This window comes from Octodon degus, unplaced genomic scaffold, assembly GCF_000260255.1.
Source record: "Octodon degus isolate 3935 unplaced genomic scaffold, OctDeg1.0 scaffold00011, whole genome shotgun sequence".
NCBI lineage: Eukaryota > Metazoa > Chordata > Mammalia > Rodentia > Octodontidae > Octodon > Octodon degus.
The window spans coordinates 21,237,764-21,263,222 of NW_004524587.1; the positions used below are offsets into that span (position 1 = coordinate 21,237,764).

General features: G+C 40.7%; 1 protein-coding gene across 1 annotated transcript in view; it reads left to right on the forward strand.

Moving 5' to 3' along the window:
* Positions 1 to 664: 664 nt before the first annotated feature.
* Positions 665 to 25,459, forward strand: part of Cdh8 (cadherin 8) — a 415,681-nt gene continuing 390,886 nt past the window's right edge. Inside the window, 2 exon segments of the mRNA XM_004625918.2 lie at positions 665 to 749; positions 14,833 to 15,282. Of these exon segments, the coding sequence (XP_004625975.1) occupies positions 15,031 to 15,282 (252 nt within the window). The 5' untranslated portion in view covers positions 665 to 749; positions 14,833 to 15,030.

Consider the following 25,459-nt stretch of genomic DNA (forward strand, 5'->3'; position numbering starts at 1 on the left):
GAAGCTCACAAAGATGCCCTTCAAGGTACCGCGGGCCCCAGTGCTCAGGTGAGACCCAGGGAAAGCCTCCTCGCCGTCCGGTCCAGGATGACCGCCCCCTTGGCGGACAGCTGGGCCCTCCGCGAGACGCGCTCTCAGCCCGCAAGGGCGCAGCTTTCAGCCGTGGCTCCGGCGGCGGAGGCGCGCGGGGCGTGCTCGCGAGCGAGCAGCGAAAAGTTGTGCGCCCACTTGGAGGGAGGAAAGGGAGCGCAGAGCGGGCGCGCGGGAGCAGGGGCGGGGGCGGGAGGGGGGCTGCTTACATGAATTTCCAAGTGGTAGACCTGCCTCTGCGCTCTGCCCAATGAGATCCGTCAGGGGAGGCACCCGGCTCACTTTTCCACATCACTTCACAGTTACATTTGGCAGGCAGGAGGGCTCGCACGCCGGAGCGCTCAGCCCAGAATTAGAGGATTTATTTGGAATCTCCCTTGCTCCTCCAAGCTCCGCCACCGTCGCCGCGGGATTGTGCATAGACGGTAGCGTCGACTCTCCAGCTGCACTTTGGGCTGCGGACGCCAGAGCCCGGCGCGCCCGCCGCACGTCTCCGCTCTGAGATCCGCAGCTCCGAGAGGCATGAACGGAATCCGGAGGCGCCTGCCCAGAGCTCAGGGACCGCTCAGCACCAGGCGCCCGCAGGAGCCAACCCCGAGCCCCTCCAGCAGTTGGTGAACCAGGAGGCTTGAAATTCGCCACCGCGGACCCCCACGAGAGTAAGTACTCCCCCACACCCAAAATTCTTTCGTGCACTAAGACCCAGCAGAGAATGTTTCTTTTAGAAATTCCCAGGCCCTTTCGGACAGCTTGCGCACCTCCTTCCCCCCAGATGGTGGATGTGCCTCGGCGGACTTGGCACTGAAGGCTGCGTCTCCTTTGGCAGTAACCGCGGCGGGTGGGGACGCCTCAAGGCTTTTGCCTGACGGTTCCGGCAAACTGCTCTGGTAATACATCCTGAAGAGTCCGAGGTTCCCGGCTGCGCTTCTCCAGGTCCAGGGTTCTTGTCCATCCGTGCAGTAGCGGGCGATTTCGCCGCCTGCGGATCCCGGTTGGCGCCTCCGCAGCCGCGAGTCTCCACTGCGGGGTCAGTGCGGGGATAGGAAGCGCCCGCCGCCTGGCGGGAGGAGGCGCGAGCCCGCGGCGAGCAGGGAGGCGGGGGGCGGGAGGTGCCCTCTGGCTGAGGCTCCGCGCCTCCTCAGCTCCCGAGCGAGGGAGGGCGACCCCAGCGGTGGGGCTGAAGGCCAGGGCTCCGCGCCCACAACCCGAGCGCCAAGGCTTTCCACAAGTGGCTCCTCCAGCCTGGGGGCGCGGTGGCGGCTGCAAACTTAAGGGGTTTTCGAGCCCCCCACCCCCTGCAGCTGTGCCCTCACCCGGACACCGTCCCGCGCCCGCGCAGGACCCCCACGCTGTGGTGCCAGAGTCCGGCGCTGCGATCACGGAGGCCCCAGAGCTGGGGTCTTCTACCCGGGAACCCGCAGAGCTTCGGGAAAACTGCGCTTTCTGAGCCGTCTCTCCGCTCCCCATCCGCGATCCCCTTGGGGGGGGGGAGAGTGCGCGCCCCTCCTGGGCGGAAGGCAAAAGGGGCTGTCACTGTCCCTAGATTTTGCCGCCGCGTAACAGGTTTATGGTAGGACCTAATCCTTCCTCTGGTCTGGGCAACAGTAGAAACGCGCCGTCGCCAATGCTGATACCAACAGGTATCCCAGTTTCCTCCGCTTTACCCCTCCCCAAGACGAAGTCTTCTGCCACCCACTCTGGCAGAAACCTCAAAGTTTCGGGGGCACCGATCCTTTCCGCAGGCACTGAGCCTGTGGCACGTCCCGCGCTAGCCCTTTGCCTCCGCGGGCGGAGGCGGCAGCTGTTTGCTAGGGTTGTTAAACCTAAGAAATCAAACAACATTAATTGTTTATTGTTGCGAGCGCACATTAGTCCGCAATGGAAAACCAGGCTGGGAGCTGCTCACTTCAAGTCCAGTTAAAGGATAGAGATTATAACCCGACAAGCGGGAGGGTAAAAAGGCCCTTTCAACTTTGCCACCCTTTCCTGAAGATGCTGCGAGAGTTTGCTCTTTAGAGGGCATGGTCCGACAATCCCTCCAGCGCCTAGCCGCGGATCAGAGCAGCCGCTGGCCTGCTGTCACCGGCTTCTCGGTGTTCGTGGACTGACAATGGGGAAGAGGGTGCCGCCAAAGAAGGTACGTTAGAGCAGTGCAGTGTCTGCTCCTCTCGCTCCAGCGCCAGGCAGATGGGGGACTGGGGTTTGATGGGGTCGTTTTGAAAGCACCAGTTCTCTTTATAACACTCTCGACAGCCTTCTCAATGGTTAAAAACCCTCCCCGGGCTGTCACCTCTGGCTTCATTATAGGAGCATTTCAACTGGAAAACTATATGTGGGAAAGAGATATTTATGTAAGATTTGAGAGTGGGATTTTCCATCCATTCAGCCTAGCTGCTCTACTTCACTGCATGCAAAATGAGCCCTGTCGTTCATGCTAAACACCACTGAAATTTCTCCCTGGCCCTTGCCTTTCATCAGCTCTGTCCAGTTTTTGCAGGGATTTCTCTCGATCTCTCTCTCTCTCTCTCTCTCTCTCTCTCTCTCTCTCTCTCTCATAAACTCTTGAGAGAGAGGAAATTATTTTGCTGAGACTCATACCTTTGAAAGACGTTTTCTGAGAGTTACATTTTTTTTCCCTCAAATGGAGTTCTCCATAATCATGTTCATCAGTTTTTTCCATATCTTTGAGCTTTATGGTTGACAGGAATTCTAGAGCTACTCAGCATATTATTAAATAATAACACTGATAAAAGAGTCTGTAATTCTGTTTTGGCAATTCAAAGCTACTTGCCACATAGTCATTTCCTGTAGGAGCAGTCTCAGGATTTCTAAAATCACCTCTTTTCTTTTTTTTCTTTTCTTTTCTTTCTTTCTTTCTTTCTTTCTTTCTTTCTTTCTTTCTTTCTTTCTTTCTTTCTTTCTTTCTTTCTTTTTCTGTCTGAATTCGGAAGTGGGTGAGCAGTTGAGGGAAATCCCTCCGGAAAAGAGAGAGGAGCCTTCCCAACTCTTGCAGGGATTCCTTCATTGGGGCTCTTCAATGGAAGGTCTTGGTCCTCATTTTGATCCACACAGGATCCAAATAAGTGTCAAGGCACCTGCTGTGGGTCACAAATAGGGCAAATGATATAGAGGTGCTAGCTAATGATCTCTAAAGTCTATTCTGTAATGCTTTTATTCAAACTCTTTAACCCCCAAATTGTTACATTCCTTATTATTATTATTATTATTATTATTACCACTACTACTACCACTACTACTATTAAAAAATCAATGCATCTGTCCTGTAATCTTTAAGCTCCTTGAATATTCAGGAAGACTTCTGATAGGTAAATCTCTGCACCCAAGACTAACGTTTTTAGGCTACATTTCTGGTTCCTCGGATGCAACTCTAAAGTTCTTGAAACTATATACGTCTGGCTGAAGAATAGACAATTCTCGAGTGGCCTTCTCTAGAAAAATCAGATCTGTTTACCAGCTACATTCATATTAATTCTGTTGGAAAGGAGTCTTTACACTGTAAAAATTATCTTAATTTAGTGTTTACTTAAAAAGGTGGTCAAGACAACTTTCATCTGTCACACTCCCTCTTTTCAACCCTGAACAAAGTTTGAACAATCAGTGATAGCATGATCCATGTCAAAAAAGAAAAAGGAAATAAAGCCAGTACAAATTTTTCATAAATCCTGCTCAGCCAGATGGGATAATCCAGGTTTGAAGGTCTTGTAAAGCCTGGTCTATGAATATACTTACCATGCAACATTCCTTGGAAACTACACTAAAATTTGAGATTTGATACTTTCTGTTCACATGAAGGATCAAACAGATGGAGCAAAGAGAGGAAGTTACAAAGAATTAGGATATAACAACTTTATTAAAGAACTTGTACCTCTGGGATTTGCCTTCCAGATTCTTTTATTCTTTACTGGTGGGAATAAAGAACAAGCTCATTCTGAAAAGTTAGTGTCCATATTTCAGCAACTGTTCAAAAATCTTATCTATGCAAGTAAACCCTTTTAAAGAAAAAAATAATAATACCATTAGTTTTCTGCTTGAAAGTGCCGTGCCTCGTGACTTTATCAACCAATTTTAGCAAATTTTCCATGCAAAACCAAAAGCTTACCATGGGTAAAAGGACACTTAATTTCTTTTTTCCAGCCACGTTTCTCATCCATCAGTAAAGTTTTGCATTTGACAAATCAGAGGACAAGCATAATCAAGGCAGCCTTTTAATTATGAGTGCAATTTAAGGTCCCAAATCTTGCTTTTGGAAATACTATGCTCTATGGTCCTGCTAATACTGGTTTCAGTAGTTTTATATTTGTTACTGAGTTAGTCAGTGAAGCAGAGACAATAATACAGTTTTCTCTTATGTTTTGCATTCAACATTGTTAACATTCATAAGGACTGACTTTGCTTTTGCATTGAGAAAAAGTTCCCAATTTTGGTGTATAATCCACTTCTTACAGTGTTCATACAAACGAAGGCAGAATCTTATTGCATCTATTATGAGTCACACACACACACACACACACACACACACACGTATGTACCATGCACTCATGCAAACACAGAGTCATGCAAATGCACACCCAGATTACATCCTGGAAATGTGCCCAGACAACCAACTCATTTAGTGAATCAAGGATAGGAATTTCATCATGTTTCCTTTGCCATTTAATCTACCTGAGATGATTTGATTTGCCTTCTTTGTTACTCAGATTTATATATTGATCATTCTTTAAAGAAATGTTAATCAGTAGTGCTGGGTATTTCTCCCCAGGTCCTCTAGGTGAATAGTTACGAAATAGAACAGTGAAATAGAACAGTTTTTGATGGGCAAAAGCTATCATCTTATTTAACAAGTCTCAATTCATCAAAGGGCTAGCAGCCCTTTCTCCTTTCATTCTCACACCTGCTGTGCTCCTGGGGCACTGTTGGTTCCTGACTCTGGAACCCACTTCCGACGAAACCACAAGGAGAAAATTAGTTGAACCCGGGGACTTGGCAAGGTCAGAAATGAAATAAGTTCAAGACATGCCTTTAGCTTCTTCCACATGTTGCTGCGACTAAATCTCTACTGCTGTGTTATAAGAAAGCCTGAGGGCCAATGCTGGTTCCGCTCTGTGTCTTATCTCAAGCTTTTGTTTCCTCAGTTTTAAATGTGCTACTCCAGATCACAAGCTTCACTCATCTACTTCTTGCCTATAAACATCTCTTGCTATATAGTTCCTTGGGTAGGTACAAGTATATATTTTCTGATTTTCTGTATGCCTTTGGAAAGTATCATGAAAGACTAACAACTTGTATTTATAACCTTCCAGAAGTTTCCTGTTCTGTTCCCCACAATAAACACAATTGCAAATGCCAGAAGGATGGTAGGCCCACAGCCAAGTGCAGGGTTAGTGCCCAGTAAACATTTATTTAATGCATTAACAAATTAGCAGAAACTATAACCACCACCCCCTGTTTCAATCATGCTGTTTCCATCAAAGGAGTGGGAAAGAATACTGTGGTACCCACAGCCCATCCCTGGGACTTTTCTACCACAATGTGCTTTATAGCAATTTCATAAATCCTCCTAAGTTTGTTTTTAGACCCGGTTTTTCTCATTTTTAAAAATCAATTTTACCCATGTACTGCAAAGTATGTTTTTCTCCCTTCACAATCATTTTTTAAATGATATGGGAATATAAAAAAAATGACATAATTCACCTCTGTAAAAAACGAGAATGCCTCCAAGACTAGACTGAATCACAGAATGCTATTAAACACTGTGTGATACACAGTTCTATTTTATTGGCAAAGTGCTCTAATTGGGGAATCTCTGTACAAGTAATGCAGCGATTGCACGTTTCTCTTGGTAAGAAGTTGTAGAAACTAACCAAGAAGGAACACACCTCTCACTTTCCTTTCTCCAGTCAGCTCTCTCTTTTGGTCACTCCTTCATACTAAAATGGAACAGTTCATGCTAACTTCATCTGAATGGCAGTTTGGGTGTCTATGGAGATAATTCCATACTCCTCTGTATTGTTATTAACCAGCAGGATATCTGGCCCACACATATATACATCGGGTAAAAGATGAGATAAGATAAAATGCTTGTGTGGATATGTTTACTGACATTTAGAGCATGTTGAAATATATTTACAATATTTTAATATGTTCAAAATATGAATTAATAGAATTACCTTCATTTTTTAAAAAAGTAATCATTGTGTCTATTTATGTTATAGTGGTATTTAGAACAGTATTGTGCATGTTTCATTTTCTTCTATATAGATTAAAATAAGAAATATGATTATCTGATTCCTGACATGACCGAAAGATAAAAGAACTAGATAGAGAAAGGGATATCAATACCATAAGGGAATAATTTCTTTTCTTATATTGACAACATTGGTTCCAAAATTTAATATAAAAATTGCTAGAGCAAATTCTATTTTTTGTTTACTGCCATTTAAACTTGACGAATAGAATTTAACTTTGTCTTCAGTTATTCCCATCTTCAAAATAGGATGCTCAAAATCGCAAAAGATACATGCTTATTTTGATTACAGTTGTAAAACACAGTTGTCCCTGTCGTGCCTTTCAGCTTCACTAACATATAGTGGCTGAATTTAGCCTACTTATTTTAGAATGCCTGTAAGAAACTCCCTTAATTTTCATGCACTATACATTCTGGGTGATAATCCAATATTATTTTTGTCAAGCAACGGCTTGCTATCTAGCTGTCTGCTAGCTATCCATCATTTGCATCCGTAATTTATGTTAACAGTGTCAGTGGGTGGGTTTTAAGCTATGAAGTCTTTGAAACATGAAAGAATGACAGTAAGATACACTTATAATCATGGTTACTACACAACATAATCTAATTGGCAGAAGCTTGACTTACAGTACCAAGACACTTGGCTGCATTTCCATTCCAGTGTATCACACTCTGCAAATCCTGGGTAGGATGTAATGGATGTTAAACATTGCCACCCGTCTGAAGGGAGAAGGGAAAGCTTCCGGTTTCTATCATCTGTAGTGCTAAAATTCCTTAAAGTAAATAGCAAGAGGTTATTGACTACTGTTTGGAAAAAAGATACTACCTGAATCTAGTTTGTAATTATCATTGACTTCACTGTGCTTTCATCTATGTGCCGCACAAGTATCAATTTTGCCTCAACTTGGGTTTGGTGGAACTCATCACTTTCACAGTCCATACAAGAATATAAGTGATTTGGAAATGGCATAAAGGTTTCCCTTTTAGAAGAGACATAATGGACCATGTTTTTAAATGAGTGATTATAACTTGATGGAAAGTGAGCAGGTCTGGCTTGTGAAACAAGTGAGTGCACTTTGCTCTCTCAGAAGAAAATAGTGATGGAACGAAAACCACGTCTTCTAGGGGAAGAAGGAAAGTGGTTACCTCTGAGGAGTAAACTGAGAGCCCAGCAGAGGTTTAAAATAACATGGGAAGACTTTGAACTGTGTGCTAGCTGTGGGTAGAAAAGCTATTTATAAAACCCTGCTTCACTTATACCCATTTCTGTTTATGTCGGTTTTTCTAAATCATTAGTTGGAAAAAAAAAAAACGTATTTATTGTATGGGACATTGAAATTTCCCCCATTGTTGTATACAACAGGAGCTTTGAATAAACTTGTTTTTATTTATTTATTATTTTTTATTTTAGTACAGGGTCTACAGGTTCTCACTACACAGATGGCACTTGTAGTGATCCTCCTGTGTTCACCCTCCCAAGTGCTGGGATTATAGGCGAGTGACACCGCGCCTATTATTAGTGGCTGTCTCAGCACACCTCTGGGGCGGTGCTGGCTTAGCATTTGGTGCGGTGAATGAACCTGTTTTGAAAAGTTACTCAGTACTTTATTAAGCCCTTGAAATACTTCATAAGATGGTTATACAGATAACAGTTTTACATACTTCAATTTTTTTCTTAGTCCTCCAATATAGGTAGTATCAGTCTCCTCATCTACTAGAAGTGTGGTAAATCTGCTCAGGAAACTTATCCTAAGAACGATAGGGCTCTGATCGGAATGCTGCATTGATTCCAAAATTGGTGCTTTAAACAGCTACTTCATGGAATTTCTCATGCTTTTACAAGAATGATAAGAATAACATCACTTATCATTGGCTGCTATGACTTAAAAACAAATACGGATTGTCTTCACAGTTTAGATGTTTGGAAATTAAATTTTGACCATGTATTTAAAGGCAACAATGGAAGGAAAGATTTAAATTAGATTTGAGCAGTGGCTTCCTTTCTCCACTCTGTCTGCCATTGGCAAGGGAGGAGATAGACTCACACTTAACCTTCTGGGGGAGAAGATCTCAGGATAGGGGGCCTCAAGAATGCCTAGCAGAATAAATCTGCCTGCAGTGCCTTAGCTATCATTCCATGAAAGTTTTAAAAACAAACATCTGGTTTGATAACATGACAGAAGTCTTATTTTGATTTGTTTATCATGAGCTTAATTAAAGTCATTTTTGAAATTATTTATCTGTCTGTCTGCCTATCTATCTATCTATCTATCTATCTATCTATCTATCTATCTATCTAATAGATTTGGCCATCACAAATTGTGCTACTATAAACATAGGTACACTGTTTAAAGAATAAATATCTGACCTCATCTCATTTGCTTTTGGTAAGTTGATCAGACAGATATTTTTTATTTTAGGAATGACCAGAAAAGGAAAGCAAAGCAAAGCAAAGCAAAACAAACAAACACATGTTCAGATGGAAAAGAGTACCATGTCCATCACAGGAAAAATAGATTTAGGAAGAATTTCTGTAGATGGGAAAACAATGTGTTTTTGCAGAGACTGACATCTGGATGAGTACAGGAGACAAGGACAAGAAAGATGACCAGATGTGTTGTGGCTCAAGATAGAGACAAACAGCCAAATAAAATACATGTGCATAAAATATTTCATAATCCTTTTCTACCAAGGGAATCCTGTCATAGAATTCTATGGCCTTCTGGAAAGGTGCTTGTCTTCTGCTATTTATATTTGGACACATTCAGGTTCTGTTTGTCTCTAAAATCCCCCAACCGCCCTGTCCTGCTCCGCTGCATTCGCCTAGGGCTCCACATGAATTGCACCGGGCTACACACTGAGTCACATTGCTGTGTTCCTGAAATACCACTTTTGAATTCAGTGTGCATTTACCTGTTTTGAAGCAGGCTGCTAATGGCTCTAAATTCAAGGTCAGAAACATTTTTAACAGAAACTCTCCAATCCTGTGTGTCATTTTTGCGCCTATGAAATATTGCGGCCACTAAACCCAGTGGATAATAAAAGCATAATTTCCTGTCAACCAAAATAATCTGCCGGATTGATTCCTGAAGTATCTGTAAGAGCCTGTTTTTATTTTAAACTTTACTATCAATGTGTGTCTTATCATTTAGAAGTGTAATCCATGTTGTTTACAAAATCAATGCTATAATGCTTTCTTACATAATGACTTTTCATATCTGAGTACTAACTAAGTTCACCTTAAAAACTATCTCCAGGTCAGCAGAGCAAGACATAGGCTGTATTAGAATTAGAACTATTTCTAAAATTTGAATATGAGTAGAAAGTCATATTACAAATTCTCAAGAGAATATATAGTTTTCTGGGGGGAATTCTAAAGACTTTCTTATATGTAAGAATTTCAGAGACTAAAATCTTTTCATACCTCTGTGTGGGCATAAGTCAATGCAGCAGCATTATAATTAAGTGGATTGATTGGTCAGACATACATATCATGGTTGGAAAAATGTAAAAATAAATTGATTTGGTTTTTAACCTAAGCTTTGCACCCTTCCTTAATTTCTTTCTTGTAGAGAGTGAGGCAGTGTATGCAGCTATATCCACGACGTCTTTCAATTTTGATAAGTGACATCACACTGAGTTTCATCTCAAAAATGTTTATAAATTTATTCTTTGATCTTCTAAGGGGGGAACAGTAGCTCTGCATATGTCAGCGTTGCAAGCATATAAACAATAAAGTTCAAAATGTTACAGTAGAATATCTTTTCCCTCCAAATGGAAAGGAACTTTGAACACGAAGTCTTAAAATCACCTGATTACATAAATGTGCACGCAATCAGTTAGCTAGACAGTTTTTCTGGTGTTATACATGGAATAAATAGGAAGGTAGGGAATGGGGACAGTAGAATGACGCCATGTAAAAATACCGTATACTTTCACCAGAGTTCAGAGGACAAACAGGAACAGCATCTGTAGAATACCAGAGTTTCCTGGTGATTTATGTGCATATTTATGTGCATAGATGACCTCATTAGTGGACCACTAGAATTGTGTTTTGAGGAAACTTAATGGAGCTCAGAGTTAACTTTTCAGTAATTGCTGGAGCTGGTAAGTGGTACTTCGGAAGGCTGAAATTGGTCAGCTTAGAAGCATCTATATCATGGAAATTAGAAAATGCAACTCAGGGATTTTCGTTTCTTCTTTCAGAGAGAGCCACCTGTTAAATTTTTAACAGGCTGTCTCTAATTATTGCTGATCTATCTTTTTAATAAATAGATGACCTCAGGCATGAATAGTACCTAGTTTTAGTGAAAATTAAGCAACATTTAAAGTGACAATCTTTCATCTTCTTATCTCTACAATGGAGTGAAAACAACAAAGTAGTAATAATACTTAGCTCATAGTGTTATAGATAAGAGGCAGTAGTACGTGCGTGTGTGTGTGTGTGTGTGTGTGTGTGTGTGCTTGCAGTCTTCCTTTATGATTTACCATCAATCACTTACTTGTCTTATAATTTTATAATTATGTTCCACTATAGCAAATAATATTGTTTTTTCATTTTTTAAACGAACATTTGAAAACTAAGCCTGTTTCAATAAAATACAGAAAAATAATACAGGTAGTACAAGAATCTGACAACATTTAACAAGGTAACTGATGAGTGTTTCAGTCCCTATGAACTATGCAGAAGATATGATGGGACATGCCTCTGTGCATGAAACAAAATATTTCTATTGAGCTGGAGGAAATTTCTCATGCCCTGCTCCTCACCGAAGAGCGTTGGCCAAACAACACCTCCTAAGTAAACTGAAAAGTTGCGTACTCTTTCTGTTGAATGGCATATCTTTTATTCTCCTAAAACCTTTGTGAAAAACAAACCTGACATCTTCACAAAGAATTGGTGGAGAAGAGAAAACTGTCTGACATAAAGTCTTGAGACAGCATGACTGTATGAACATTGTGGGTTGGGAGAAAGGAGAGACTGAGGACTGATTTGGTCTAAGTACTAACATGATAGTGATTTTAGATGGTGATTCCTTCAGGGACCCTGCACTAGGTTTGGTGGTGGTGTTTTTGGTGGTGTTGTTTCTGTCCGTAGGTGGACTATAATGTCCTTTCCCACTAATTTTCACTGACTAATTCATTTTCAACATTTAGATGACGTCTCTCCCCTGAAGCTTTCTTTAATCCTGCCAGCATGAGCGGTGTGTTATCACTTTGAATTCCTCTGGTCATTCTAAGTTGATGTTTCTCTTATTATGGTGATTACATATTTCTTTACCTTTTCCAACTAGGTTCTTTGCTTCTGCTCATAGATGCGCTCACCTGTCTGCCTTGCTACCTGCAGTGTATAGCACGCAGCGAAGTAGATCACATGTTATGTGATGTGAGGATGGTTCACATTAAGTGATAGAATTTTAAGTTACTTTATCTAGATTAAAGGAATGGGTCTGTCCTTACTGGAAGGGTTCCTTAGTCAAGTCATTTAAGATAATGACTTCTCTGCCTCAGTTTTAAACTCAACAATGTGAATAGAGAGCTTTATCCAAGTGGAAGATATCATGGTAATGGATTCTATTTGTGGCCACAGACATACCGCTTTACTAATATATTTATTCTAACTAATGAAACTCAGCCATTATGTCACATTGCTTCAGGGCGTTATTATCACTTTTTGCTTACTCTGATGAGTTTGTATAAATTTATTTTAGGATCTGTAATTACTTGTTACCTGATTCTAGTGAGTTTGTGGAGGGACTGGATTGTGTCCCATTCTTCCCTGAGTGCCATAAAGAGGTAACAGGAAGAAAGCGTGTGTTTGGGGTTTAATGGAGATTAAGTTTTCCTATTCTGGATCTATTTCTGACTAAATTCCGCAAGTGAAGTGGTAGCCTACTTGACAGTTTGAAAGAACTACACATACTGGCCTCTGTCAACTACTTTATCAAGATAAGCTCATCATGTTCTAAAAATAACCAGTTGGGCCCAGATTGTAATCTATCTTTCTTTCTTTCTTTCTTTCTTTCTTTCTTTCTTTCTTTCTTTCTTTCTTTCTTCCTTCCTTTCTTTCTTTCTTTCTTTCTTTTTGTTGTTGTTGTTATTGGTCATTGGTATTAATTAACATCCAGTTGAACAGCTGATAAGTGTAAGGACTGGAATCCAACCCCTGCACAGGCTGACGCTAGAGGTCACTCACAGCCATCGGTTGCATCTGTGGCATTCAGGCCCCTGGAGAATAGCACCCACAGCTTCTGAGCATTCAAGTGTGGCCTGTCATGAACAGTGTGTTTGGAGAGAAGAAATGCTTTTGTGTCCACCCTAAGATGAGTTTCAGAGGAGTCTCGGTGACTGGAGGATGGCCATCATTGCCATGGTCCAACCCATCCTTTAGTGCATCACCTTCCTCTTCCCTGCACCTCGCCACTGTAATGGAGACATAAGTGTGTGCCTCTGTGCCCAAGGTTGTGTGTGCTTTTATGGTACAGGTCTCATGGCTTCATTCTTTTTCTTTATCTTTATTACCATTGCCTCTGCGGGGGAGGAACCTGTCACCACTACCCTCCTAATCCAGCCCAAGATAAGTACATGGATTATGATTTGATGAAGACTTCCAATGCTTATTTATTTTTTCATTTTTTTAGTTCCAAACCATAAGCACTATTGCCCTCTATGATAGGCATTACTATTTTTCTTATTCTTTTGCTGACAAGAAAACTGGAGCTCAAATTGAGTGTCTTCTCTAATATGACAGAGAAAACAGGTACGGCAAGCTGGGACTGAAGGGCAGGTCTCTCTGCCTCTAGAACAGACACTTTCCAGCCTACTCTGATGCTGCTTCCACATCCCCCCATGCCCACTCTCTAGGAGAAAGCATGGCAGCAGGAACCTTTGGAATAACTGGATTGACAATTCAGTAAAATGCAAATATTGGGAATTTGTTTTTTATGAAGACCTTTTCAAAATTGTTGTTTCAGTCCAGAAGTTTGTAAAACTCTTCTCTCACATCTGGATGAAAGTATATACATATATTTTTTTTCCCTGAATGTGGATCTTAGCAGAAATATGTCTGAAGAGAAGACTTGATTTCCAAATTTGCTGCAATGTCAGGAAAAGCAGATAATGCATTGCTCCGGACTGTTGTATCGAGGGCTTGCACCACTGAAAGCTGTTCTTGCTTTCTCCAAGCCAAATTTTGATTGCAGTGCTGTCTCGTGCATCCATCAGCATGGAGTTCAGTGTAGGCACACAGTGCTAGTGTTTCAGCTGAGTCCTAGCTAGAGTGGCAAGCAGGGCAAAGCTACTGCCCATCTTGCTGGATCGGGCACTCCTTGATTTTGCAGGAGGCTCCGCGTCTCATCCCTTTCCAACCTGAGGACACTCGCCAGTGGAGTCAATGCTAATGACTTCCCTGGCTCCTCGTTCTGAGCCAGAATGGAAACAGGGAGCCAATGTGAAATGTTCCTACTGTATTATGAAGTTCCTAAGCCAAACGATTCCCTCTGGTGCCCTGAAGAATTCTTTCCCATTTAATCTAATTCAATGAGTCTTCTTTCTGACTTCTGCAGTGAACATTATTTCTTTAAAAATATTTTTTGAGAGGGAAGAAACTCATTTTGCCACACTGAAGGTAAGCAAAAAATGTATTTGACACCTCAGGTAATAAGATAGATAGATAGATAGATAGATAGATAGATAGATAGATAGACAGATGATAGATATTCATTCTTTTCTTAATTTCTTCAATTGAAAATTGTTCTTTTGCCATATCACATTCCCAAAGGAGCTCTTCATCATTCAAATCTCCTGTTAACTGTGCACTTATCCTGGGAGCCTTGACCTGTCCTGATTTGAGTATACATACCGTACATCATGGTTTTTCTCTGGGAGCATTCTAATTTTATTCTCTCATTATTAGTATCCTGGCAGACAACTGTATTCTGTACCCTCAATAGACCCCTCAGACCAGTACTCACTGTTAAGAGAGTAACAACTGGGGCAATCCCCTTTCTATATATGTGTTTTTTCACAGAGACCATCAGTGTCTCGCTTTACACAGGTTAACTGCAAAGATGGAAATAGAAGAGACTATGATTTATCTTCCATCCACTACAACCTGCATTATAAACAAGACATATGGCAGAAAAGAGAGCAAGGAATGGACATACAGAAGGAAGGAGGGAGGTCAAGGAGAAAGAAAGGAAGCAAAAGGGGGAGAAAGGAAAGAAACCGGAATGGAAGATAATTTCTAGTACTTACATTTTTAATAGATGGTGAAACAATGGCATAAATACTGAAATCTCAGCAGCTCTTAAAAATAGACCAAGACTTTCTGGCCTATTCTCATTCTTCAGATCCATTTCTTTGGCTCAAGAGTAGGGAAGCTCCTACTCATATTCACTTGGGTACTTTTGAAAAGCAGTGATTTCGTTTTAAAATCTGTTCGAGCAGACCCTTACCTTTCTTCCTCATTTTTGCAGGGAATTTCAATGAGAATGAAAGCCAATGGATTGTGGTCTCAGAAAGCTGCCTAGATGATGTCTGTTTCCAGTGCTCTAAACACGTGGCAGAGCTGTAAGTAAATGCTGCACACCGAATGATGCATTGGATGGCTGCAGACCGGAGGCAAACAAAGTAATTGTCTCATTTTCGCGGCGATTTGCTTAACTGGTGGGACCATGCCAGAACCGCTAGCAGAAATGCTCTTGGATCTCTGGACTCCATTAATAATGTTCTGGATTACTCTTCCCCCTTGCATTTACATGGCTCCAATGAATCACTCTCAAGTTGTAATGAGTGGATCCCCTTTGGAACTAAACAGGCTGAGTGAAGAACAGCGGATTTTGAACCGCTCCAAAAGAGGCTGGGTTTGGAATCAAATGTTTGTCCTGGAAGAGTTTTCTGGACCTGAACCGATTCTTGTTGGCCGGGTAAGCTTCGGTTTTTAAGATCCCAATTTCAAGGTTCGTTCATGGTCTTTCAGTGTTTAACACCAGCTTCCCAGCAGCTGTTGCCACACTTAGCTGTAAATCCTCTCGTCCAGATGGTTAGTTAGTTAACCGGTTGGTTGGTTTCTTTAGGAATATGAATAATCCCACAGTAACCATTTAAAATAGTCTTCTAAGCAAAGCTCTTCCCACCCCGAGTCCCACCTCTTTTGCCCCCTAGAGAGACAACGCAAGGACAGTTGTACAGTGCATAAGCAAATAAGCTTTGTTTCTCATTCACTGGAGAGGTCTCCATGCCAATCCTCTTTTTTCTAGTTTGTAGTACTTGGACAGGAACTTGGAAGAGGTATAACTTTTTGCTCAGTTTGAATTCCTACCATCTGAATTGTGAAGGTATTATTTCACTTCATTTTATTTTACTGCATGTACCTTCAGTTTCAGATACGTTTCTCTCTCTTTTGTTTCATTGTTTGTTGTTTCAGTTCTTAGGACAGAGAGTGAAATTTTTTTAATGTTCATGCTGAAAGGTGCCTTGTTCTGCATTTTGATTAAATTTATGGAAACGAACTAATTCATTGGCTAGTGGAAGCAAAGGTAAATACTTAAAGCTTTAGTTGTGTGAGTGTGTTGTGTATGCCTGCGTGTGCACACATCACACCGGATGGCGAGGTGTTTGTGTTGACACAGGCTGCCTGATTTGCAAAGTCACACTGTGGCTTATTTAAAAACAAAACAAAGAAAACCACTTTTTGTCACTCAGAACTGTTCTCGGGCTTCTGTTCATTTTGACTCACACTATTATCATACGTAAAATTTCAATTCTGAGCCTGCCAATGGCAGATTTCTCTGATCTGCTAGATTCAGAAATGAATCATGCCAATACTATTCATTTCCTAAAAGCAGTTGTTTACAAGAAAAATAAAAGGAGAATTGCATATTGATCTTCAAGACTTGAATTAACTCCTTGTACTTCACTAGGAAGTTTTGCTTGCATTAATTTGTCCATGCTATTATCTTACAAAACTTGTTATGCAGCGATTATTGTTCCTCATTTTACAAGGCTCTCCTTGACTGAAGACAGCTTGGGTGAGGAGGTGTCTGGAGTCCCTGCATTCATAATTTCTCAGTGCTTTGTCTGTAGCAGGCCCTCCAGTAGGCACATGGGAGCATAACAGTAAAACAATGTGCTTTTCCTTCAAGGAACTCAGATGATGACTAATATTGAGTGTTCATTCTGTGTGGAGTACAATTATAAAAGTACCTCATTGGCACCAACCAATCAGCAATCAGATCTTAAGAATTTCATATATATATATTTTTTTTTATTTGTATACGTTTATATGTACAGATATGCAGACAAATATATGTGTGTGTGCATGCATACATACACACACAGAGATGCAAAAATAATTGCACAGCAAAGGAATTCATACTCCTTTTTTCTAAGTCCAAAACCCAGGAAAGAATTTTGTATGCTTGATACAAATTCTGGTAGCAGAACTGACTTGAGGCTAGTTATAGTCATAATATATCCTATTACTCGGACTGCTCTTACATTTCATTGCAGAAATGTTAATGGAGTTGATTATAAGATGCTGCCCAGACCCTGCTGATGGTGTTACTTACTACTCAGTTCATGTGCCTTGATATGCTTCTAACTGTGAAAATTTCTGAATTCCAGAACACATCTAGCTCCATGAGTTAGAATATGAGTTTCTCAACCAACCTTCCTTCCCACTGCACCCTGTTGTATATTAGTAACTAGGTATCTGGAATTTATAATTTGTGCTTTAGTTATTGAATGCAGTATGCAAAGTTCTTAAATTTCTACTTCTAGATAATCAAAATGCCTTTAGCTCTCAGGCAAGATGTTTTCATACCATATGAAATTTTAGAAATATGTGTCTATATATTTGATGGATGGATACTTCCTCTGTATATTTCTTAGTGACCCTGTGGTACGGGTGTATCACCCTGCTTGTGTCCTGCATAATGTAAACAACTGAAGATGCTGAACCCTGGAGAGTTTTCCATTTTTCTCTGAATAGAGAATGTAATTAAAGCAGGATTTGTTTTGGACTAACAATCTGATGCTTGATTTCACTTCTAGTCCTTAAATGAAGTAATAGAGACAGAGGCAAACAGCCAGGCAAAAAGCATCCTAATGTAACTTAGTGATACTTGAGAAGTTTTGTGCTTCCCTGAATAACAAAAACCCTCCCTGGTGAACTTTGAATCTTGAAATGGCAAAAATGATCCCGAGTCTTAGCAACACAGGTTTTATGTGAATTAGACCCTTTACATACCGTCTACCCCGCCGGTTCCCAAACCACTGTTGAGGATTAGACTTATTTTCTGTAGAGCTTTTCTGTAAATAGTTACAGTCATATGTATTCCCTCTTTAAAATATCACTCCTGAATGACACTATCCTTGCCTTTGAGGATATTGGGTGGTAGCAAAGCCAAAATACAATTCAGGTGGCTGCTTCAGATTAGGAGCCAGGCTGAGCACAGGAATGATCCGTATTGGGCTGCCCACCAGAGCTCTACAGTGCTTTATCTCTGTGCACACTCTTCCACATCCAACTCTTTAAACCACTTCGCCGCAGAGCATCTCTGCAGGAACCAGCTGAGAAGCATGAGTTACTTATGAGCATACCTGCTCTATAAAAGGCCCTCCTGCAAATCATTGTGGCGAGGGCCTTGGACCTAGTGGGCAGAGTTCAAGCTCAAGGGCAGAGCCAGCTTTTGAATGATTGGCTCGTACAAGCCACACACATAGCCTTACGTCATCCATCATCCTTCATCTGCTTTTTATATATCTGTAGCAGCTGGATGCTGAGACATAATCTAAGCATAAGTGATAGACATGCCAGAGCTTGCAGTTGACTTTGTCACCTTCTCGGTGCTAGGCAGACACTTATTGGGAAAAGTATTAAAGCTTTCAAAGATTATGCAAATAAGATAAATAAGAGAAGGTGGATAGTGCTTGGCACATAATAATTGTAATTATAGGGCTGGTGAGATGGCTCAGCGGTCTAAAGCACCTACTTGGAACAAGCTAAGCAAAACACAGGGACCGCGGTTCAATCCCCCAGCACCACATGCCAGCCAGCCCCCTGGTGGGCTGAGCTGGCCACACACACACACACAAAAAAAACAATAAATAAAATTAAAAAAAAATTGTAATTATAATTATATTATTAATTATGTGTATGTGTGTTTACTGTGGGAGTGGCAGACAACACAGAAACAACTGCTTCGTACGGGAGGACCAGACTCTGAGGGTCTGAGGAGGGGTGAGTTCAGAGTGATGAGGGCAGGGAGGGAGTGATGCCTCAGCACATCTTGAAGTTTGGCCCTGAGTCTGATGGGAAGGGAATGTGTGAAGGGAGGCACTGCATGTACTCAGAAGAGTTTATGCGGAGTTACGGGGATAGTGTACAATGACTGAATAGTTCTGCAGCCCAGCAAGACAAGTCTTTCTATTTATTGTGGAATTAGAACAGAATTGAAAGTCATAATTTAGAGAGAGTTTCACTATCCATTCCATCTAAACTATAATTATCATTCCTTCTATATTCCATACCCTTTGTCTATGCTATAGTTTTTTGTTCTTTCTGATGATGATTATACAATATGCTTTATGCTATTTTTATGATTCGTCTACTGCCATCATTTGGGTTTCACAAAGAAAATGTGTGTGTTTGTTTGTGTGTGTGTCCGTCCTTTTTTTTTCGTTACTGTAAATCCCCAGAACCTCAAACACTGTCTGAAGATAATATCTACTCTGGAATATTTGGCATGAATACATAAGTGAATAAACCACCTAGATATTGGAAAGATGCACAAAAGCCATATGAACTTAATCAAATTTAATATAAGTGGCATTTTTTAATATAGGGAACAGTGTGTTGATTTCATATTTTCTCTTTCATATTGCTAGACCGGCTGGGGAATTTAAACACCTATTTCTGTATATTGATTTTTAAGTCATTTTTAGAGGTAATGAGAGTGAAACAGATCATTTACCCAGGCAACTCTCTTTCTGAAAGCCTGCGGGATCCCCTTGGTGGAACTTCTGTCCCTTACTGATTGCAAGAAGCAGTACGTTATCTTCCGATCCATTTTCAAAATTCTGTTTATGCTTTATGGCGCAAAACTGACCGGAATTCATCTATCTAAATTTCTGGAAGACATGTAACAGCCACGCAGGTTCCATTCCTGTTTCTAGTTCTCGGCGACACAGGTGGTGCAGAGCCTGCTCAACACCAGAAAAATCTCAAGAGCTCTCTGTCACCATACTCTTCTGGCTTTGGCTTCCCCTGAAAATTCTAGCAGGGAACAAAGTGGCTCATGGGGCTCTTAACCCAAATAGGCTTATTTATTTTGGTCTCAGAAAAGAGAGGAAGAATACCCTTGGTAATTGTTGATAAATCTTGTAAGCAAGACAAAAACAAAATTGTCCTTGTGGTCAAGTGTGCATTCTCTGTTCCATAGCTTGAGGTCATCAGGAAAGCCCTCTGTTCTCAGAAAGGAAGGTAATTAATGGGTACCTTCCAAACTATTTATTGAGCATGTACTGTCTGCTAAATCTGCTAAGTATCCCATTGCCAGTGGAGTCTCAGCACTAAACAAATTCAGATGTATGTCCTGTCATAGAGCTAAGGGGCTGCTAGCAAACGAATGATAAAACAGATAATCACATGAACAAATGCCACATTAAAACTGAGACAAGACCTCTGAAGTGAAGGAATCAGGTTCTGTTGAATCATATACAGAGGAAACTGACTTGTTCAGCAGCAGACTGGAATCTTCGCTAAGAAAGCAGCCTGGGAGCTGAGGCACATTAGCGAGGGGAGCTAGAATACAGGGATAAAGCGAGAACACATTCTCAAGGTGTCTTGTGCAAGGTTATTTATAGAGTGGAGAAAAGGTCAGCGTAAATGAAAGTCTTCATTCGAGCCACTGTTCCACGTTAACATAGAGCCAGTAGTTTATAGACAAGGGAAATTTCTCAGTGTTGAGGAGGAAAGGCAGATCTGTTGCCAGCCAAGGTTGGTTCTGCTCAGGATCCTGTTCCAGGGTGCACAGTATCATCTTCACAGTGCATCTGGACACAGAAGAAAGAGTCAGGAAAATTCACGGTGGCTTCTTTTATAACTGTACCAGCCCCATTTGTGAGACTTGATGACTCCCCAAAAGCTCCACCTCCTAACTGCCTCAGATTGGAGGTGACAATTTCATTGTATGGTTTTGTGGAGGATGGGCACACTGAAGTGTTCAAGCCATTGTGCTAGAATATGGGAACTAGGAATAGAGTTTTGTGTGTTAAGGTAGAAAGATACACAAAGGTTGTGGAGAGAGATGGATTCTTTCCAAATCAGTGCTAATTTTAAGCAGCCTGAAAATGGAGTCATTCAGCTCAGCTCCTTTGGTCTGCTGTTTCCTTGTTTTTCATTGTATTAGGACACTACATTATGATGCATTTTTTAGAAATGTATACTTATGAAACAGGAATATACCTAATGCAACGTCTATCTGTCTATCAATTTTAAACCCCCATTGCTTGGCCCTTGTTCTGTATTTCCTCTGATTTTCATTTCCTCATATTGCTTTATTTTGGGAAAACTGGTCTGCATAGGGTCAGATTTTATTCTATCAGAATTCCTCACTCTTACATAAACTCCCTTGTGCTCCTCACTCTGTCTCCCTCCTACCTGGGCTTCAGAGCCCTTCCTTATTTGGATGTCGCTCTTGCTGGTGATGCCACATCTATTTATAATCCTCTTCCTCCAAGGCACTGACTCATTTTCTCTTTAAATTTGACCTTCCAACCTTCCCCCTTCCATGTTAACTTGGAAATTGGTTGGTTGGTGCTTAGTATGAAGGACACCGGACTCTAAATAATTACACTATATTAGAGTTTATGGTGTCAGAGGCTGGTGAGAAAATTACACTTGACATACCATTATTTTTGCTGGCCTTTTGCATGTTGAGAGCATTGGGCTACGTGGCCACAGCCAAATTGTATCTTTGGCTTTGAGAGAACAGCTCACTGTCATGTCCCTGAAGATTCTGCTTTCTCAAACAAAGTCTTGTGCTCTAATTATTTGGTAAAAATGCAAGGCAGCATCGCATGCCTCAATGAAGGCAGACAGCAACGATTGTCTGACTTTTCCTCAAAGTCCTGACTTGGAAATAATGCACTGCAGAGCAGTGGAAGGTTTGAGAGTGTGCATGTAAACAGAAGGAATAATGCTCCTCATTGAAATCAGCAGAGGCTTTGTATGTCACTCATACACAGGCGTGCACACACACATAGCTACACATACACGTACAATCTCTGCTAGCTGTGTTTTTGTGGGAGTACAAACCCAAGTCAACTTGTAGTCTTTCCCTTCTGTAGACACAGACTCAGACCCTGGAAAGCAAGTTCAACCAGATTGCTTCTAAGAAGAGCCTTGCACGTCTTGGTCGATCTTGCAGAGTCTCCAAGATTGCTCTAGATATTTTTTCCCACCTGAAGGAGGATGATAGCAGTCCTGTGTTTGGCATGAAAGAGTCAGATTATCTAATCCTGTTTTATTAATAAAGAGCAACAACGTAGTAAATATGAAAGAAATGGCAGAGAATCAATTCCTGCTGCAAGAATGAAACTAAAATTCATTGTGATGTATTGGACAATCTTAAGTACTATGCAACTAGAAAGTAATTCATTGCACATTCACAAAGAGCACACTATGATGACATTAAGAGATGAGAACATTGTTGCAATATAATAAGTCCCAGAAACATGATGTAAAATGTGCATGTAACATAATATAATGATAAAACTGTGTACATAATTTGTTCATGGGAAAATATAGATCGAAATGTCAGACACATGTATTTAAACTGCAAGTTCCTGTCACCCAGCCCACACGTATTCAACAATTTTTACCATTCTTTCTTGTGTTTTTCAATTACTTCCTCCTAGTAAATACGTATGCATCACTAATTTCTTGATATTTAGGGGCTGGGGATTTGGCTCAGCGGTAGAATGCTTGCCTAGCAAGCCGGAAGCCCTGGGTTCGGTCCTCGGCACCAAAAACAAAAAATAAACCTCCTCTAAAAAACAATTCAACCAAAACAATACAATAAAATAAAAAAAGACCAAAAACAAACTAATTTCTTGATATTTAAAGATGACATGTGGAAAAAATGAAAGTAATATATGGAGAAGGGTAGTGCTCTATAACCACTGTTTCAGTTTTGGTTGTAAATATTCTACAGTTGAAAACAACATAAAAATCCCCAACAATGTATATAACTAATAAAGAAATGATGTACAGATAATCTCCCTTAAAACAAAATGAAGAATTAATTCCTGAAATTGATTCAGACTAATAATTCTGTTAAAGCAATGAAGGGGGACATTGTAAGGAAATGTAGTGATATAATCAATGTTTTTTACCCAGTATGCTTGGTTGAATTATATTTTATACAAAATAATTTCCTGCATTTTGTTTTTTCTCATAGGTTTTTGTTGTAACTTAAGATATAAATAAATGGTATTATGTTGCTCAGTTTCCTAAAAATGAGTGCCATCCATCCATGGTAAATTCTGTAAAACATTGTCTCATGTGACAATCTTTGGGTAAAGAGAATCTCATTTTTAAAAGCTATACCTGTGTTAAACACTTGGCAGGCCAATCTCATCGATTAATAAATTAAAGTGCAAACATATTTAATGATTTTTATGCATCTATGAAGAAAGATCAGCCGGTTTTGTTGCACTGCTAATTGCATGCTAAGTGACTTCTGCCACCATGAAATAGAGCAACTATTAACCAGACACAGAGCTCTTTAAATCCCATCCTGAAGTGTGAAACTACCTTATATGTTGTTGGGTAATAACATCAGCTTCCATGCTGCTTGTAATCTTTTGCAAAACAAGTCTACCCAAAGAAGTGATTTATGGAATTATGTTATTTTTGAAAGATGTAAGTGCTACGATATGCATGTAGTGTTTTGTTTGCTGGGCTATATGCATTTTCTAAATGGTGTTATTGTAATTATATTGAATTGTCATTCACACACACACACACACACACACACACACACACACACACACTGGCAGAGTCTGATCATGCGTGTTCCTGTCCCTAAATATTTCCAAACACAAATATTATTTTGTATAAAACAAGTACAAGGGCCGGGGAGATGGCTCAGTGGAATAAGTGCTTCCCTGGCAAGCGCAAGGGTCTGAGTTCAATCCCCGGTTCCGCCAAAAAAAATAAAATAAAATAAAAAATAAAACAAGTACAGACAACATCACCAATATTAAAAGATGTAAATATTCACTGAAGATATGAGCATGTTTTCTGATAAGTACTGGCCATCTGACTTCAGTATATTTGGGTGTGGTGACCTGGAGTATAAACTTGATGGAGTGCAGTTTGATCCTTCAGAATGAGATCTGTAGACATCAGCAGCGACAACACCCAAGGTCTACAGATCTTTACTCTCCACCCCAATTTCCAGACTTCTGGAGTCGGAATCTGCATGTTAACACCATCCCTGGGTAGTTCCTGTACATATAAAAACATTCCAATTGCCTATGTCCATATTTTGTATACTTAAATATTTGAAAACATCATATATAAGTTATATATTTGACTATATCACTTATTATGTATTTAACATTGATAATAAAGTTATTTGAATATCTGAAAACACTAAATAGAAACATGTCAATCAAACAATCTAACAACCCTTGGTGAACCCTAGAATGATTTCCACTCTACTTTTTCTCCTCTTATTTGGCTTCTGCATCCAGCTTGGCTCTACTTGATTAAAGAAAAGGGTCAGAGGAGGCACATAGTTGAAAAAGCCCCCAGTGAGGTTTGAGGAAAAGGAAGCTGATTATCTGATTTGCACCCCATGTGGTAAGTGCCCCGGGCGGCTGACTGTAACCTCCATCTATAGATAGGGTGACTTCCCTCTGCCCCTGCGCTGTAGGTGCTGGCAAAGGTAACAGCCCACACCCTCCACCCTGCGCAGCTCCATGCGTCAGTGCTAACTGTTCACTGCCTAGTTCCATAGTCGTCTTCATTTTCTCTGTATGTCTTTACCACAGCTCTGCAGATGTGCTCTGAAATCTGCAGAGTATCGAATGTCACTGGGCTTCGGTGGGAGACAACAGTAGAATTGAAATGAGTCTGACAGGAAGGGCTGGGAATATGGGGGAACAGCAAGAAATATCACACTGTATGTGTAGTTCTATTGCTCCCTAATCCTTAAAAAAATTGCCCAGCTCTGCTATATGGGCATTTTCTGTTGTCTGTGTTACTGTGGGGTGTACGAAATGGATGATATCGCCCAGGCACATTGAAGTAAAGAAGAATATTATTTTAAGCATTCAAAATCTATTGATATTTCCTATTAAGTACTTCCTGTATAAAACTTGATTTTTGAGTCTCCATAGGAATTGCCCAGTACAGATATCATCACTAGATTAAGAAGTACAGAATGGGAAGTTATTTCCATTAGAAAGTATAAGTTAGAAAAATAGTACATGAGAAACCAGGAGTCAAACCTTGGCAAGATGATTGCAGATCTAGCTTTTGTAGCCATGAGAACACTGCCCTTGGATACGGTGGAGAATTTGGATAATTGGACCCTGGGGATGGGTGCTCCATGAGCTAGGTTGCTGTCCCAGTTTGCAGATGAGTTCAGTGAGGCCACTGATGTCAACCAAAGTACATCTCGTAAGTAGCATGTAAAATGCTTAGTATGCTGCAAGCCAACAATGACAGCTGTTTACCCAATTGGGAAATATCTATGAGAGGTTTTTCCTGGTTTTGTTTTTTGCGTGCACTTCTATAGACTTTGCTTTAAGAGATACGAGATGTATAAAACTCTCGAGAGACCTAATACGTCCTTGAGGATTTTGCATGGAGCTGCTGCTTTATTTTCTCTATGAGAAAATAACAGTGCCATAGTCTGAGCCCAGGAAGGGCCCAACCCAACTCCTTGGGTTGTTCTTCAAGAAAAAGAGCTCAGTATTTCCCTGATTTCTGATTTCAAAATTAGTATTAAAATGATTATGACGATGAAATAAGAGAAAATGACATGTAGGAACGATTAGCAGGAGAATATTTTTATTGGACACATT